This window comes from Macaca nemestrina, chromosome 20, assembly GCF_043159975.1.
Source record: "Macaca nemestrina isolate mMacNem1 chromosome 20, mMacNem.hap1, whole genome shotgun sequence".
NCBI lineage: Eukaryota > Metazoa > Chordata > Mammalia > Primates > Cercopithecidae > Macaca > Macaca nemestrina.
This window is the reverse complement of record NC_092144.1, coordinates 59,849,244-59,865,907: the sequence shown is the minus strand read 5'-3', so window position 1 is coordinate 59,865,907 and position 16,664 is coordinate 59,849,244. Positions and strand designations below refer to the sequence as shown.

The following is a 16,664-nucleotide window of genomic DNA, read 5'->3' as shown; positions in this document are numbered from 1 at the left end:
AGGTAAAGGGAAGCAGAGACTGAAACACGGAACTCTCGTTTATTCGGCTTTGGGCGTCAGTGTTCTTCGTCCAGCCTGGTCCCTTGTGCTCCTGGGTCCAACCTAGTCACAGTCCGGGGAGGGACTGGGGAAGGCGGTTTCAGGGGCTGGAGTTAGGGGAGAAGACACGTGGGGTAGAAGCTCCAATATACGGATAGGCAAACTGAAGCCGAGGAGGGGACGAGCCGTGCCGGAGGTCACCCAGCGAGCTGGGCACTGCGCTGGCCCCCTCGCTGCAGGCCGGAGTCCTGGGAACCGAGCCGGGCTTCCGCCTCGCGCCACCGGCGGCGCCCATAGCTGTAGGGGTTCTGGGGCTCGCGGCTGGCCTTCCCTGAGGGCTCCTTGGTGGAGGCAGAGCGAATCCATTGTATGATCTCCGCCAGGCGGTGGGTCCGGCATACGCCCAGGTAACAGACGTGCCCGCGGTGCTGGGGGACCTGGTGCTGGCCTCGCCTGGAGAGGGAGCGTGGGAGAAAACCGGGTTCAAACCGAATTGAGAAATGGGGCGTGATGGAGGTGGGCACCTAAGCACTCCAAGACCAGCGGGGAGCGCTTACAGATCACCCGGCGGTTCCGCGGCCGGGAGGGGGCGCGCGCCCTTTACGGTCTCCTTCCTGCCCCGTCCCTGCTGCCACCGAGGTTTCTCACCTGGCTGCAGTATCCGGGTCCCCTGGGCGGAGAAGGCGAGGAGCAACAGCAGGATGAGGATGTGGGCAGGGCGGGTCAGGATCCGTGGCCTGGAGTTGCAGCCACACGACCCCATTCCGGCGCCGGGCTGATCGCCTCTGGGTGCGGCTCTGGAGCCAGGAGCCAGGAGCCAGGAGCCAGGGCCAGTCCCCACTTCCCAGGCGGGGAACACTGAGGCCAAAAGTCTGTGGGAAAAGGCCGCACCACACCAGAGGGGCAGGATTCGAACCCGGGTCCCAGCTTCACGCACCGCGGCTCCAGAGCCCTCACTGGGGGTGCAGGTCACACCAGCGCTGTCTATCCCCCTGGGAGGTCTGTGGAGACTCACCCACCTTAAAGCATGGGGAAGTGGGGCGGGGCGGATGACACCCACAGGTAGAGCTAAGCAGCGGGATTCCACGAAAAGGGGTGGAGGCAGGGAAGCGCTGGCTCCGGTTGTAGATGTGACCTCACCCTCACCCCGTAGTCGTCGGGAAGCTGTTTAGAGACCCTGGAACCTCGGGGGGCCAGGCAATGCAGGACGAGTGCGCATGCGGCCCCCTGGAGGGTGTGGATCGAGGGAGACCACAAACACGCCAAGAAGCGCCCCTCCGTTAGAAAACAAGGCCAAGGTGTCAGGCACCCGCCAGTGAGGGCTCCAGATGCACTGAAGCAGGTGTAGCCAGGGCTGTGTCAATGTGGAGGTCCAGTGCACAGTGTTGTGGGGACCCAGGACCCCATGGCCAGGCTCTGAGGGTGGAAGGGTGGGTGCAGACTCCATGGCTGCAGCAGAGGCAGAGGGGCCTCGTCTTCGCCTCTGTAAGGTGGGTAGGCCCTGCCACCTTTGAGCTGCAACTCCCACTGACCTCCATGGAGGGCAAGTCCCCAGCCCTAAGCCCCAAGCCATGCTAGGGGAGGAAGCAGGGCCACACCCCCACAAGAAATTCTATCCTCCCCAACATACACCCCCAACCCACTCAGTGTCCCCAGCTGCAGAGGGCTGGGCACAGTTGGGCCTTGGAGGGACCCAAACAGGAAAAAAACAGCCAGAGAGGTACAATGTGAGTGTTGGGGGAAGGTGGGGAGACTGTTCTGGGAAACTTGAGGGCTGGCTGTGCTGGAACGCCAACCCCATCCCCCACCAGGCAGGAGGACACAGGGGCACCGCAGAGGGGAGGGGCGCAGACCCAGGAGGGGATGAAGAGTGGGACAAAGACCCTGAGAGACAGCTGTGGATGGGAGGGAGCCTGAGAGAGCCGTGGAGGGGAGGGAGCCGGAGGGAGCCTGAGACAGCCGAGGAGGGGAGAGACCCTGAGAGAGAGCCGCGGAGGGGAGCCAGAGGCCTAGCGACCGGGGAGGGGAGATGCAGATCCACAGAATGGCAGCCACCAGCAGGCTCCAAGGCCGGTCCCCCCACTGCTCAGGCTGGCACCTCAGCACCTGCGAAGGAAACCCCAAACCTCCTTTGCCCCCAGGAAATGGAACCAGACCCCAGCTGAGGATTTATTGGCGTAAATGCAACCATATAAAAACATAAGTTATGAAAAACACAGTCACGATGTGCCCTCCCCATCCCCCCAGCCCAGGCCCCTAAAACCCCCTTCTGTGGGAAGAAGGGAGAGGAAGGGGGAGCCCCGAAACCGCCTAGGAACGCTCAGCCCCTGGGCCCGTGCAGGGCGGGAGAGCCGGGCCTCAGCGCATCCGGTAGTCAGTGGAGCAGGACAGCTCGCACAGCTGGCCCTTGAAGTCCAGGTCGATGGTGAAGTCCAGGTCCCGCTGTGGGGAGAGGGCGGGCATGAGGGCATGAACCCACCAGGAGGTGGTGGCAGGGGGGTGCAGGCAGGCCATGCGCTGGGCTCCAGCTTCCTGCCCATCTCCACACTGCAGACCCCAACTGCTGGTCCCACCCTAGCAGCTGTCCTGACCCTGTCAAGGGACAGCGCCACGTGGACACCCTCAAGCCCACTAGGTTCACTCAGGAGCAGAGCCTGGCTGCTATCCCTTGCCCTTGGATTTCTCCATCAAGACGTTCCCCATCAGCAACGCAGTGATTGCTTCTTTCATAAATCAGAAAACCTCTCCCAAGCCCACTTCTGCTCAGGCAAACGTTCCAGTGAAACGCAGTGCTCCAGCCTCTGTCTCCACTTCTCCTCCCAGGCTTCCGGAAGACCCCCCATACCCTCCAGCACAGGAAGAGGGGATCAAGTTGCCAACAGCCCCGAGGACTCCTCCTCCCTCTCCAGTATCTGTTTCCCAGCTAGCGCCATGGCCCCAGGGGCTACAGGAGTCTTTGCAGGGGGTGGTCCTGTGGTTGTAGGACGTTTACCAGCCCCTGGCCCCTACATACCAGATGCCAGGAGCACCCCTTCTCCAGAGTGACAACCATAAATGTTTCCACAGATGGTGACGAACGTCCTCTGTCGGGGGTGGGGGGCACTGAAACTGCCCAGCTGACAACTGCTGCTGTCACGGGCTCGAGGGCGTCCCGGGGCCCACATTCCATGACTGCCCTGAGTGCCACCCACCCTCGCACCCATGGGCCGGGACTCACTCTTCCAGCCCACACCACTCCCGGTGACTCCAGGCTCCCGGCCTTCCATCCTCCTGCCTGCTCAAACCCGCCACACTGGACCTCTCTGCCCAGACCCTCTCTCCCAGAAGCCCCCCCAGCTCCCCTGGAAACCCCCTGATCTCAGGTGATGGCAGCTCCTACCAGGTGCTCAGGAGGAAAAAGGGGGAGTGGAAAACAAAAAGCTGCCTTTCTCCTCCTCTCATGCCTCCCACCTGCGCTAGCAAACCCTGTGCGCTCTACCGGGGCCGCCTCTTGCCCTGGAGCTCACCCACGCCAACACCTGTCTGCCCTGCTCCCAGCCTGACAGAGGTCACCTCCCACTGGCATCACCATGTCACTGATCCCCTTGTGTAGACTGGAAGCACCAGGAGGACAGGGCTTTGGCCTGGGTCCCCAGGCCCATCTTCCAGTAAATGCTAAGAAATCTGCTGTGTAGACAGGCGTGGGGCTGAGGGGCTCAGGGACCCGGGAACAGGCAGAGGCACTCGCCCCTGCCAGCTGCCCCCATCCGCCCCAGCTACCCCCATCCCCTACGCTGCCACCATTCCCCCCTACCACTGCCCCTATCCATGCTCCCCACCCCGGCTGCCACCCTCCTGCCCAGCTGCCCAGAGCCTCACGTTGTTCTTGGCATTGGGCCGCATGCCGATGGTGCCGAAGATCTCCTCGCCCGTCTTCACGGTCAGGTAGTCCTCCATGTAAAACACTGTCTGCTTCCAGTGCGTGTACGGGGACTCAGGGCCTGGGGGCGCAGGCGGGTCAGCTGGCCTTGGCCTGCTGCCCTGGCCCCAGTCTTGTGTTCCCTCTGTTGGAATGTCCACCCCCCTGACAGCTGACGGGACTGCTGTCCGTGAGTCACCTCCCTGTCATTCAGCTTTGGAGACAGGGACCGTGTCAGGCTTTTGTGGATGAGGAAACTGAGGCACTGCACACTCAGGTCACTTGCCCAAGGCCACGTGACTGCTACATGGCAGAGCTCACGCTGGAACACGCATGTCCCCATGGCTCCCTCTGCCCGTTTCTGTCACCCCCTCCACTATGTGGGTGCCCCTCGGCCCTGGCTCAGGAGCAGCCCCCAGCCCTGCGGGCCCCGCCTCACTGGTGGAGAAGCCCGTCCTCTTGTGGCAGCGCGTGAACTCGATGTTGAAGTAGGCCACCAGGGCGTGCACGTAGTCATTCCGCTTCACTTGCAGGCAGAACGGGGAGGTGAACGTCAGGTCTTCCACCTTGACGGTGTAGATGTCCACCTCCTGCAGGACAGGAGAGGGTGAGCTCCGGGATGTGTCCCCACCTCGCTTCATCCCCTCCTCCCTCCCTCAAGCTCCCAGAGGGCCTGTGACCTCACTGTCCCCTTCCCGCTGGCCCTCCCTTACTGGCACCCAGCCTCAGCTCCTCATTCACTCCTCATCCTGACTGTCCGGCTCCCAATAAACCGCCTCGGTTTGAGCCCAGATTCTTTGCTCCCTTCTCTCCCACACCCAAACCTGGCGCCGCCACCCTAACTCTGTCCAGAGCCCACCCCGCCCCGACCCCACCTGGCCAGACCTCCTGGGAATGCAGGCACCCTGCTCCCCCCTCTCCACGCTCCCCGCTCTCCGCGCTCTCCGGGCCGCGCTCCCCCTCTCCGCGCTCCACCCTCTCCGCGCTCCCCACTCTCCCCAACCCTTCACAAGTCCACCAGCATGATGGCTTCAAACGGCAATCCAAACACCAACCGCAATCCAAACACCAACCGAAAACCCTGCACCAGTTCCGCTGGTTCTCAGGAGGGTGGCCTGGGTGGGGTCCCTGCCCCTCCAGTCTCCTCTCCATTCCCACTCAACAGCTTCCTCCTCCCCACAGGAACCCCCGGCCAACCACCCAGCTTCACCCAGCTCACACATCCCAGCTCAACAAATATTCGTTGCCTTATTTTTTTTTTTTTTAAACAGGGTCGGCCGGGCGCGGTGGCTCAAGCCTGTAATCCCAGCACTTTGGGAGGCCGAGACGGGCGGATCACAAGGTCAGGAGATCGAGACCATCCTGGCTAACACAGTGAAACCCCGTCTCTACTAAAAAATGCAAAAAAAAAAAAAAAAAAAAAAACTAGCCAGGCGGGTTGGCGGGAGTCTGTAGTCCCAGCTACTCGGGAGGCTGAGGTAGGAGAATGGCATAAACCCGGGAGGCGGAGCTTGCAGTGAGCTGAGATCCGGCCACTGCACCCCAGCCTGGGCGACAGAGCAAGACTCCGTCTCAAAAAAAAAAAGAAAAAATAAATAAATAAATAAACAGGGTCTCAGAAGTTAAAAAAAGTTAAAAACAAAACAAAACACTGTCACCAAGGCTGGACTGCAGGGATGTGATCACAGCTCACTGCAGCCTTGAACTCCCAGGCCCAAGAGATCCTCCCGCCTCAGCCTCCTGAGTAGCTGCAACCACAGGCACATCTCGGATCCCAGCCTGGCCCCCTGCTCTTCTGCAGCGTGTGCACCCGCTCATCGCCCCGGGTCCTGCCTTCCCGTGTACGGGCTGTGGGCTTTAGCTACCAGCTGCGGGTGTGTCCTCTGCCGGACACCAAGTGCCAAACGTGGTTCTCACACGGCAGCGCTCACAAAGATGTTTAAAGGATGAAATGTCTTTCCTGGGCCTCTAGCACCACCTCTGGCTGGCAGGTCAGGCTCTGAGACCTCAGGCCAACACTCTGGGCCCCAAAGTCCCATGCCAGGGCCAGGTGATGGCCTCTCTTTGGTTTCAACCCAGGGGGCACCTGGCCATGCCCACCCCCCCCCTCACCTTTATGAGGCAGGCATTGGTGACCAGCTGTTTGGGGTCCACCACATCCACTAGGGGCTCCTTGATGGCCACATCTTTGATGCAAGACATGTCGAAGCCATACACGTTCTCCCACCCTGGGGAGGCAGGCAGGGAGGGGGTGAGCCCGCGGCAGCCCACCCGGGGCCCCGCCCGCCCGCTCCTGGGCCACGCTCACAGTGGATCTTGTAGTCTTTGTACTGCCGGTCCTCGATGGCCGTCACATACAGCGTGGCCCGGTCTGGGAAGATGAGGCCATCGGGCGCCTGCAGAGGGGCAGGGCGAGGCATGAAGGGTGGGGCCTGGCAACGCTGCCCTGACTCTTGCCCCCGAGATGTGACCTTCTGCCCTGGTCTGAGCCACCCTCATGTCGCAGAGGCACTCACCCCTCACCCCCTGGTCTATTTCCCACACGGCCGCCAGAGGGCACCCAGGGGCACCTCAGTCAGCTCCTGTCCCTCGAGGTTCTGGGGATCCTCAGACCCTCCCTGGCTGCTCTGAGAGGAAAAGCAAAGTCGCGCGGGGTCCCATAAGGCCCCACAAAATCTGCACATGCCCTGTCACCCCTTACCTCCACTGCTCCTCCTGCTGCCCTTCTAGACCCTCCTTCCACACGGGCCTCCCTGCTGCTCCACATGCAGCAAGGGAACACCTGCCCTGGCCACCCCTCCACATCTTCATCCAGCTCTCGGTCACCTCACCTCTCCCGGGGAGGCCTGCTGGGGCCGGAGAACCTGGTCTAGTGCCCTGCTACAGTTTTCCTGTTCCTACAAACCCCCCCACATCGCACCATCTCCCACCAGGGTCTGTCACACCTGGCTCAGGCTGTGACCTTCTAACACCTTGCAGCCACACCCCCATAGTAAGTCCCGTCTGTGGGAAAAATTGAGTGCTTTTGGCCCCCAGCCCATGCGAGCTGCACCCATCCGCTGGGGCCTCACCAGCCACTTGTCCCGGGCGTAGAGCACGGTGTTGAGCATGGACTCGTAGAAGAGGCAGTAGCCCATCCACTCGCTGATGATGATGTCCACCTTCTCCACCGGGAGCTCCACCTCCTCCACCTTCCCCTTGATGATGGTCACCACTGCGGGCAGACAAGGGCGGCCACGTCAGCCCCCAGGAGGCTTGCCCCTCACCTCCCCTCCCCCAGGGGCCACAGCCTGGGGACCCCACTCAGTTCAGAGAACTCGGTGAGCAGAAGCCATGAACCCTCTTAACTGTTTTAAAATTCATACATGGCTCTGGACATTTTTGAGGCAGGAGCAGAAATTTTATGTGAACTGGGTATCAGGCAATGTAATGATTTTTTTATTTTTATTTTTTTTTGAGACGGAGTCTCACTCTGTTGCCCAGGCTGGAGTGCAGTGGCGCGATCTCGGCTCACTGCAAGCTCCGCCTCCCAGGTTCACACCATTCTCCTGCCTCAGCCTCCCCAGTAGCTGAGACTACAGGGGCCCGCCACCACGCCCGGCTCATTTTTTTGTATTTTTAGTAGAGACGGGGTTTCACCATGTTAGCCAGGGTGGTCTCGATCTCCTGACCTCGTGATCCGCCCACCTTGGCCTCCCAAAGTGCTGGGATTACAGGCGTGAGCCACCGCGCCCAGTCACGATTTTGTTTTTAACTGGGCAGGCTTGATATAATAAGTAAGAGCATGGTCACGTTCTCAAAACAGCCTTATCTATTAGATAAGACACATGCAAACGCATTTACCAGGAAAATTACATTACAGTGGGAATTTGCTTCAAATGGACTTGGACGTTCATTATAATAATCTCTTTTAAAAAATTCCCCAATCTCAGCACTTTGGGAGGCCAAGGTGGGCAGATCACCTGAGGTGAGTTCAAGACCAGCCTGGCCAACATGGTGAAACCACGTCTCAACTAAAAAAATACAAAAGAAAAAAAAAAAAATTTTGGCCGGGCGCGGTGGCTCAAGCCTGTAATCCCAGCACTTTGGGAGGCCGAGACGGGCGGATCACGAGGTCAGGAGATCGAGACCATCCTGGCTAACACGGTGAAACCCCGTCTCTACTAAAAAATACAGAAAAAAACTAGCCGGGCGCGGTGGCGGGCGCCTGTAGTCCCAACTACTCGGGAGGCTGAGGCAGGAGAATGGCGTGAACCCGGGAGGCGGAGCTTGCAGTGAGCTGAGATCCGGCCACTGCACTCCAGCCTGGGCGACAGAGCGAGACTCCGTCTCAAAAAAAAAAAAAAAAAAAAAAAAAAAAAAAAAAATTTCACGCCTGTAATCCCAGCACTTTGGGAGGCTGAGGCAGGCGGATCACGAGGTCAGAAGATCGAGGCCATCCTGACTAACACAGTGAAACCCCGTTTCTTTTTTTTTTTTTTTTTTTTTGAGACGGAGTCTCGCTCTGTCACCCAGGCTGGAGTGCAGTGGCCGGATCTCAGCTCACTGCAAGCTCCGCCTCCCGGGTTCACGCCATTCTCCTGCCTCAGCCTCCCGAGTAGCTGGGACTACAGGCGCCTGCCACCTCGCCCGGCTAAGTTTTTGTATTTTTAGTAGAGACGGGGTTTCACTGTGTTACCCAGGATGGTCTCGATCTCCTGACCTCGTGATCCGCCCGTCTCGGCCTCCCAAAGTGCTGGGATTACAGGCTTGAGCCACCGCGCCCGGCCTGTGAAACCCCGTTTCTACTAAAAATACAAAAAAATTAGTCAGGCATGGTGGCGGGCACCTGTAATCCCAGCTACTCGGGAGGCTGAGGCAGGAGAATGGTGTGAACCTGGGAGGCGAAGCTTGCAGTGAGCCGAGATCGCGCCACTGTACTCCAGCCTGGGTGACAGAGCGAGAATCCGTCTAAAAAAAAAAAAAAAAAAAAAAAAAAAAGCTGGGATGTACCTATAATGGTGGTCACGGAAAAGAGTGGATGCTGCAACATCCTGGAATTATGTTGTTTTTTTTTTTTTTTTTGAGACGGAGTCTCGCTCTGTCGCCCAGGCTGGCGTGCAGTGGCCGGATCTCAGCTCACTGCAAGCTCCGCCTCCCGGGTTTACGCCATTCTCCTGCCTCAGCCTCCCGAGTAGCTGGGACTACAGGCGCCCACCATCACGCCCGGCAAATTTTTTGTATTTTTTAGTAGAGACGGGGTTTCACCAGGTTAGCCAGGATGGTCTTGATCTCCTGACTTTGTGATCCGCCCGCCTCGGCCTCCCAAAGTGCTGGGATTACAGGCTTGAGCCACTGCGCCCGGCCTGGAATATGTTAAACGACATGACAAGCAGGTGTTTAAGAAGCCAAGGGCAAGAGGCTGGTATGAAATGCTACCGGCGTGAAAATTATGCGCGTGAATGTAAACACATTTACATATATATGTGTTTGTAGGTCCAGACGTCTCTAGAAGTTAGTGTTGGTTAAACTCGGAGGAGGGCAGCTGGGAAACAGGGCAGGCTTCTCACTGTGAGAACAGTGGCCAACCACGTGACTCTATTACTCATTCAAGAAACTAGAGAGTGCTTCTTGCCCTAATTTTAAGACGGAGGTGCTAAGCTTGTGATTTTGACACTCAGATTCTCAGGTGGCCGGCAGCCCAGAAGACCATGGGTGGGGAGCCGCTGAATCTGTGGCCATCCGTAGACCCCACTGCTCTTCAGAGGGCCCTGGGGAAGCGGCGCATCGCCCCCTCCACTCCCACAAACCCATCCTCTTTCTGGGCTCACCGTGGTCTAACTTGTTGGCTTTGACGATCTTCACCGCATAATCAGAGATACTGGAACACTCGATCTGAGGGCCCAGGGAGAAGGGAGAGTGAGACCTATCCCCTGTCCCCATCCCCTCCGTCCCATCCCTGAGCCCTGATGGCCCCCCTCCATTCCCCAGGCCTGGCCCTGCCTGGAAGCCCCGGAGACTCACCCCAATGACCTTGCGGGCCCCGGCCTTGGCGGCGAACATGCAGAGGATGCCGGTGCCCGAGCCGACGTCCAGCACCACCTTGTCCTTGAAGAGGTGCCGGTTGTGAAACATGGAGTTGCGGTACGTGAGGGTGCGCACCTCGTCCTTCAACATCTCCTGAGGGAAGAACGGCACAGAGATGCCGTGAGCGGCCCCACATTCCCCGCTGAAGAACAGTGTGTCCTGAGAGCTCGGAGGGCCGGAACTCGGTCCTCTTGCTTCCTTCCATGCACCTCAGTTTCCCTTTTTTATTTATTCAGTTATTTATTTTTATTTCATTTTATTTTTTGAGACGGAATCTCACTCAGTTGCCCAGGCTGGAGTGCAGTAGCGTGATCTCAGCTCACTGCAACCTCTGCCTCCTGGGTTCGAGCGATTCTCCTGCCTCAGCCTCCCGAGTAGTTTCGATTACAGGCACACACCACCATGCCTGGCTAATTTTTGTATTTTTCACAGAGATGGGATTTCACCATATTGCCCAGGCTGGTCTTGAACTTCTGACCTCAGGTGATCCACCCACCTCGGCCCCCTAAAGTGCTGTGATTACAGGCGTGAGCCACCGTGCCCAGCCAGTTTCCCTTTTTAAAAAATCAGATAACTAAACTCCCATCTTGGCCAGACTTCACCACTGCCACCTAAGAACCAGCGAACCCTTGGCTTTTACAAGTCCTCAGGCTGGGGGCAGAGGCTCATGCCTGTAATCCCAGCACCTCAGGATGCCAAAGCTGGAGGATCACTTGAGCCCAAGACTTTGAGACCAGCCTGGGCAACAAGGCAAGACTATCTCTACAGAAAAATAAGAAAATCAGCTGGGAGGGCCGGGCGCGGTGGCTCAAGCCTGTAATCCCAGCACTTTGGGAGGCCGAGGCGGGCGGATCACAAGGTCAGGAGATCGAGACCACGGTGAAACCCCGTCTCTACTAAAAATACAAAAAATTAGCCGGGCGCGGTGGCGGGCGCCTGTAGTCCCAGCTACTCAGGAGGCTGAGGCAGGAGAATGGCGGGAACCCGGGAGGCGGAGCTTGCAGTGAGCCGAGATCGCGCCACTGCACTTCAGCCTGGGCAACAGCGTGAGACTCCGTCTCAAAAAAAAAAAAAAAAAAAAAAAAAAAAAAAAAATCAGCTGGGAGTGGTGGCGCACGCCTGTGGTGCCAGCTACTCCGAAAGCGGAAGTGGGGGGAACACCTGAGCTGGGGAGGTCGAGGCTGCGGTGAGCCACGATTGTACCACTGTGCTCTAACCTGGGCGACAGAGCGAGACCCTGTCTCTAATAATGAAAAATGGCAATTTTATGCATATTTTGCCATAATTTTATGAAAAAGGCCTCAGGGGGAAAAGAAAATTCCTTAGAATGCCACTCCTGCTTCGTTCTGGGATTTCAGAGTCTTCAGTCAGATCTCAAGGGTGCAGAAGCTGTCAGGCCGGGAGCAGCCAGGTGCAGTCCCACCGCCAGTCACTAGAGGGCGGCAGAGACCGTGGGCCCTGACCGACCGCTGCCTAAGGCCCCAAGCACGCATGCGCGCTCCTACCCCAGCCATGGGTGAGAGGCCCCTGCAGAGATTCAGGCTAACCTCGGTCTCCAAGGCAACGACTTGGCGAGGCGACCCTAAGGGGTGCGCAGCAGAGGGGCAGAGGGGCGGCCTGCTGCCAGGGGAAGCAGTGCGCATGCGTGGGAAAACAGGTTCCACCCCTTCCCCAACATTTAACCCCTTTAAGATTGGGGCCTTGGGGGCTGTCCCCACTGACCTCGTGGATGCCAAAGTGGGCGTAGGAGTCAAAGTAGTAATCTTTGGATGTCATGTCCTCAGCATTGGGCTTCTCGCTGCTTTCCGCCTGGCCACAGGACACCTGGGAGGGGGCCGATGGGATCATGGGTCAGATCTGGGGGCTCCCCACAGTCTCTTAAACCTCCAGGTCCCTACTTTTCCCTGAACAGTAGTATAGAACCCCCCAAAATCATACCATTACAACCCTACAGCCCCCGCCTGCCATCTTGCCCCCCAAGAACCCCAAAACCTAACAACCCCATTTTCCACTTCCAAGACCCCCACAGAGCACCATCCAGGGGAGCACCCCGATACCTCAGCCATGCCTACCATCTCTCCAGTCTCTCTGCCCCCGTCTCTAGCTCAGCCCACAGCTGGGGAGGGGAGGGGAAGGAAAATGGGGGCAGACACAGGGAAGGGCAAAGGGGGGTTGGAGGTGGAGTTAAGGAAGTAGCCGAGATACTGGGGGAGGCCAGCGGGGGCTGTGAACCTGGAGGGGTTGCTACTAAGTGTTTGGGGTCCTGGAGTAAACTGGTTTGAAGCAAGAGGGGTATGGTTAGACCTCAAGAAAGGGCCAGATGTGTGGCAAAATATATTGATGTGGAGGTCGGGGTGGGAAGGGGTCTCACAAAAGGATATTTACTTCTTCAAGAGGCGGCTGGAGGCTCATCCCATTAGCCAAGGTGGCTACAAAATTCTAGGAGAGAGTAACAGGGAGAAAGGATTAGCTACTGGGAGTGGCTGCGGGAGGGCTGGGCGCGGGGACCTGGGCTCTGGTGAGGGGGGGGTGGTGGGGGGGTTTTCCAGCAATTCTCCTTCTTGGCGGGGAGTGGTGGCAAAGAGGGCAAGTAATGAGGTGGGGTGTTTAAGAAAGGGATGGGAAAAGTGAGGGGAGAAGAAAGGGGGTCTCCTATCCCAGCTGTGGCTGGAGAGATGGTGGCCTGCCCCCATGTTGCCCCTCTCTGGCCAGGCAGCTGACCACACACCTCCCCCATCCAGGCCAGGGGAACTGGCACCCACCCCCGCCAGCTGTCGCTCCCTCTCATCACCTAATCTCCCCCAGATTAGGTGACACTTCCTGACACACACACCCCTATCCCAGGGTGCCATGAATAGCAGGAGGGAACGAGGCTGGCAAGGTATGCCCACAGGGCATCTGCCACCTCTGCAAACCAGTCTCATGTCTGAGAGGATTCCAGAATAGAGGTGTGGCACACGGGCACTTCCCCAGAGCTAGTACCCCAGCCCCCAGCTCCTGCCTTGGACTCAGGAGCCCCAAACAAAACCAGCTGGAACCAACCCGCTCCCTTATGACCCTCTGCCCACGAAGGTAGGGTCCCATGGAGGATGGGCAGCTCCTGGACCCTCTTAAGAATGAGCGGGCTCCAGAAAGTGGCTTGGGGGCGCAGTGGCTCACACCTGTAATCCCAGCAGTTTGGGAGGCAGAGGCGGGTGGGTCACCTTAGGTCAGGAGTTTGAGACCGGCCTGACCAACATGGTGAATCCCCATCTCTACTAAAAATACAAAAATTAGCTGGGCCTGGTGGCGGGTGCCTGTCATCCCAGCTATTCAAGAGGCTGAGGCAGGAGAATCGCTTGAACCCAGGAAGCAGAGGTTGCAATGAGCCGAGATCAAGCCATTGCACTCCAGCCTCGGTGACAGATTAAGACTCCGTCTCAAAAAAAAAAAAAAAAAAAAAAAGTAGCTTGGGGAGTCAGCCCATCGCCCCCATTTCAGACACCCATCCCAGGTCCTGAAGACTTCCAGGTGCGGCCAAGCCTGAGGCCACCTCTGGGAAAGTTATTTCCTCCGCCCACAGAGCCCCAGGTGCAGGAGACAGCCAAGAGGGTGCGAAGTCATTACAGTGACCCCTGGGAGCTGCATCCTGACAGCTTACAGCTGACCTGCCCCCCCAGTCAATGCCATGGGTAAAGGGGTGGAAGGACAGAGGCCCCATCAGATTACATCTCTTCCAGATGTGACCACTCCAAGAAGGGCCACGTCACTGGCCATGACCTACTAGGCTCCAAACACCCTCCCCCCAGCTCTCCCAAGCCAGCGGGGATGCCTATAAGAAAGGTGCTGCGGGGGTTTCCCGCTGGGGCCCATTTATCACCACCACTGAAAACTACCGCCAGACAACCCCAGCCCGAAGGCTTGAAACGCAAGACTGAAACCTCCCCCACATGGCTGCACGAGAACCAAACCTCACTTGAAACCATTTCAGGCACCCACCCTCAGGACCCCGGGGCTCAGGACCCCTACAGAGGGCTTCAGGAAGGGGGAGGTCATCTCCCGCCCTCACAAAGGCCCAGGAGAGATAAAGCGCTCCAGCAGAGGGTAAAGCTCTCAGCCTACGTATTTCCCACAACTCCTTCCCAGCGGACGTACCCTCCTCCCTCCGCCCGCCAGGAAGAAATCCGACGGGAGGTGGGCTTCAGGACACGCCCCATGAAAAAGATGTCCCTCCCACACACCCAGAAATGGCCACAAGGGGGTGCACGGCGCCTATTAGTGGGAAAATCTCCATCTAGATGCCCCACCACCACCCAGAGGGAGGTCACAGGGGCATGCCCCATCCCCCAACACCTAAAGCCCTGGGTGAGGGGGAGAACTCTAGGAGGGGAAATGGGGTCAGGGGGGCCCCATTCTTGGTTTTCCTCCAGTCCCTAATCCAGAACGCACAAATCCAGGGCCGATATCCCAATAGATGCCCCTGGAGCTCGGAAGGAGGTTGTAAAAGGCACTGCTCCTCCCAAAAGACACTCTACATCGTGGAGGGCCCCAGGTCGATCCCACCCCACGACGTGTGCCCGGGTCCCTGGGTAGGAGGGCTGGGGGCCTCAGGAGGGTCGGACCCCCTCCCCGCCCCCCCGGGCGCCCCTCCCCGGCCGGGGGCGGGGCCTTTGTCCCGCACGTGGAGCCCGCCGGGCCACCGGACTCGGCACACCCCCTCCCCACCCACCGCGCCGCGGCCACGTGGGGGCCTGGCCGGAAGCGCCCCCAGCCCTCCTCCACGTGGGAGGGGGGATAAGACCCTCCGCTAGGCCGGATGCCGAAGGCCCTTGAAAGCTAGGGAGCCGTCACCTCAAACGATATCCCCGGATGTGGAGCGTGCGGCGCCCCCGTGTGCGGCGGGGGACCTCCAACCCCATGTCGCCAACTTAGAGCCCTTTCCCCACCACAGAGGCGTGAAACATCGACCCAAAGCCGACCCCCGCCCACGGCGGCGCTCCAAGCGCTCACCTCCATGATGCAGTTCGCGGCCTCGGCTGCCGCCATCTTCACCCGCAACTACTCCTCCTCCAGCCGCCAAGACCCCCCCTTTCTCCTCACTCCCCCGGGACCGCCTTATACGAGAGGGTCCACGGCCCGCCTACCGCGACCCCGCTGGAAGATTTCATTGGCAATGGAGGCGGCCCGTCTGAGAATACCGTCTGATAATTGGCTGGAGAATACGTCCATCATAGGTCAGGGGTTTGCCAACACTGGCGTCCAGAATCCCGCCCCCTCAAGTCGACCCGAGATGGGGAAAACTGCCCGTCTATTGCAAGAAGCGCGACTGGTGATTGGGCAAAATCCACGAGGAATGCCCGCCCCTTTACCTCCAGCACCGCCTCAAAGCTTCCCGGGGAGCCCCGCGCTAAAGGGGCGTCTTGAAACAACTGTCCATCACCAAAACGACCCGCCTCTTAATCGCTGCCATTGGTTTATCCGGAAGTGACGTCACGCGGCCTTTCACCCTCGCCAAGCGGCCGGTCTCAAGGAGAACACGACAATTGGCCCACGGGTGGGGAAGAAGGCGGGGCTTCAGGCACCAACGATTGGCTCAAAGGAACGATCACGCCTAGTCCACTCGGTGGATCCTCCCAACCCGGGGGGAGTCTCGAGGAAAAAGGGAGCTTGTGCTCATTACCTGGGAGAAAAACTGAATCAGTGAGAGGCCCAGAGAGAGGAATGGCATCGCTGGGGTCCCCAAGCAAGTGAGGAATAGGAGTCCGCAGTCAACACATTAAATCCCTAGCCTTTGACATAATCATTCAAAGTTTTTAAAACCCATCAACCCCTCTCAAGGTACTTGGTTTTTGCCGAGTCCCTCCCCCTGCCAGGACCGCCCACCTCTCTTTGTCTTGTCAGCTTCTAAACGAGAATCAGAGCGCAGCTTAGGCACCACTTCCTCCGGGAAGCTTTGCTTGATTTGCGGGAAAAGTTCCTAGTTGAATGAGGCTGAATGCCAAGGGGCGAATGCGTGGGTCCTGCCCCTCCTCTCTCTGATCCCTCTGCTTCCCTCCGCTCACACTCCTCTCCAATCCCGGAATGAGCTCGCTCTTTGGTTTCTGGGCCTCGGTGCAGGCTATATTCTCTGGCGTGCCGCTGGCAAACGCCTGAGACTTAAAAATTTCCGATAGGATTCGGGCGCAGTGGCTCACGCCTGTAATCCCAGCACTTTGGGAGGCGGAGGCGGGCGGATCACTTGAAGTCAGGAGTTCGACACCAGTCTGGCCAACATGGTGAAACGCCCATTTCTATTAAAAATACAAAAATTGGCCGGGCGCGGTGGCTCAAGCCCGTAATCCCAGCACTTTGGGAGGCCCCGGATCACGAGGTCAGGAGATCGAGACCATCCTGGCTAGCACGGTGAAACCCCGTCTCTACTAAAAAAAATACAAAAAACTAGCTGGGCGAGGTGGCGGGCGCCTGTAGTTCCAGCTACTCGGGAGGCTGAGGCAGGAGAATGGCATAAACCTGGGAGGCGGAGCTTGCAGTGAGCTGAGATCCGGCCACTGCACTCCAGCCTGGGCGACAGAGCGAGACTCCGTCTCAAAAAAAAAAAAAAAAATTTGGCCGGGCGGCCGGGCGCGGTGTCTTATGCCTGTAATTCCAGCACTTTGGGAGGCCGAGGCAGGCGGATCACAAG

At 58.7% G+C, this 16,664-nt stretch overlaps 2 protein-coding genes across 5 annotated transcripts; both read right to left on the bottom strand.

The window, feature by feature from the left end:
* Positions 1 to 95: 95 nt before the first annotated feature.
* LOC105497187 (adrenomedullin 5 (putative)) lies at positions 96 to 2,061 on the bottom strand. The gene is given in 4 exon segments (XM_011768072.3): positions 96 to 393; positions 396 to 492; positions 688 to 703; positions 706 to 2,061. Coding segments are annotated over 4 exon segments (501 nt in total). The 5' UTR covers positions 803 to 2,061; the 3' UTR covers positions 96 to 102.
* A 134-nt stretch (positions 2,062 to 2,195) lies between these two features.
* On the bottom strand, positions 2,196 to 15,200 carry LOC105497185 (protein arginine methyltransferase 1). Of its 4 annotated transcripts, XM_011768070.3 has the most exons (12): positions 14,993 to 15,039; positions 12,385 to 12,442; positions 12,061 to 12,174; positions 11,726 to 11,827; positions 9,941 to 10,096; positions 9,748 to 9,811; positions 7,009 to 7,151; positions 6,246 to 6,333; positions 6,050 to 6,165; positions 4,377 to 4,527; positions 3,898 to 4,019; positions 2,196 to 2,481 (listed from the first exon to the last, which is right to left on the bottom strand). In XM_011768070.3, exons 3-12 carry the CDS (start codon positions 12,076 to 12,078, stop codon positions 2,398 to 2,400), a joined length of 1,044 nt encoding a protein of 347 aa, XP_011766372.1. In that variant the 5' UTR covers positions 12,079 to 12,174; positions 12,385 to 12,442; positions 14,993 to 15,039; the 3' UTR covers positions 2,196 to 2,397. The 4 variants fall into 4 exon arrangements, with proteins under 4 accessions (XP_011766372.1, XP_011766369.1, XP_011766370.1 ...); XM_011768067.3 differs by lacking the exon at positions 12,061 to 12,174 and having other exon boundaries at positions 12,389 to 12,442; positions 14,993 to 15,118; XM_011768068.3 differs by lacking the exons at positions 12,061 to 12,174; positions 12,385 to 12,442 and having other exon boundaries at positions 14,993 to 15,200.
* Between the last annotated feature and the right edge of the window lie 1,464 nt (positions 15,201 to 16,664).

Excerpts from the sequence above, each read along its gene's own strand:
- LOC105497185 (XM_011768067.3), bottom strand. The coding sequence starts at position 15,028 with ATGGCGGCAGCCGAGGCCGCGAACTGCATCATGGAG. Across the intron at positions 10,097-11,725 it reads CCCACTTTGGCATCCACGAG|GAGATGTTGAAGGACGAGGT; the intron begins GTCAGTGGGGAC and ends TTCTTCCCTCAG. Across the intron at positions 6,166-6,245 it reads CAAAGACTACAAGATCCACT|GGTGGGAGAACGTGTATGGC; the intron begins GTGAGCGTGGCC and ends CTGCCTCCCCAG.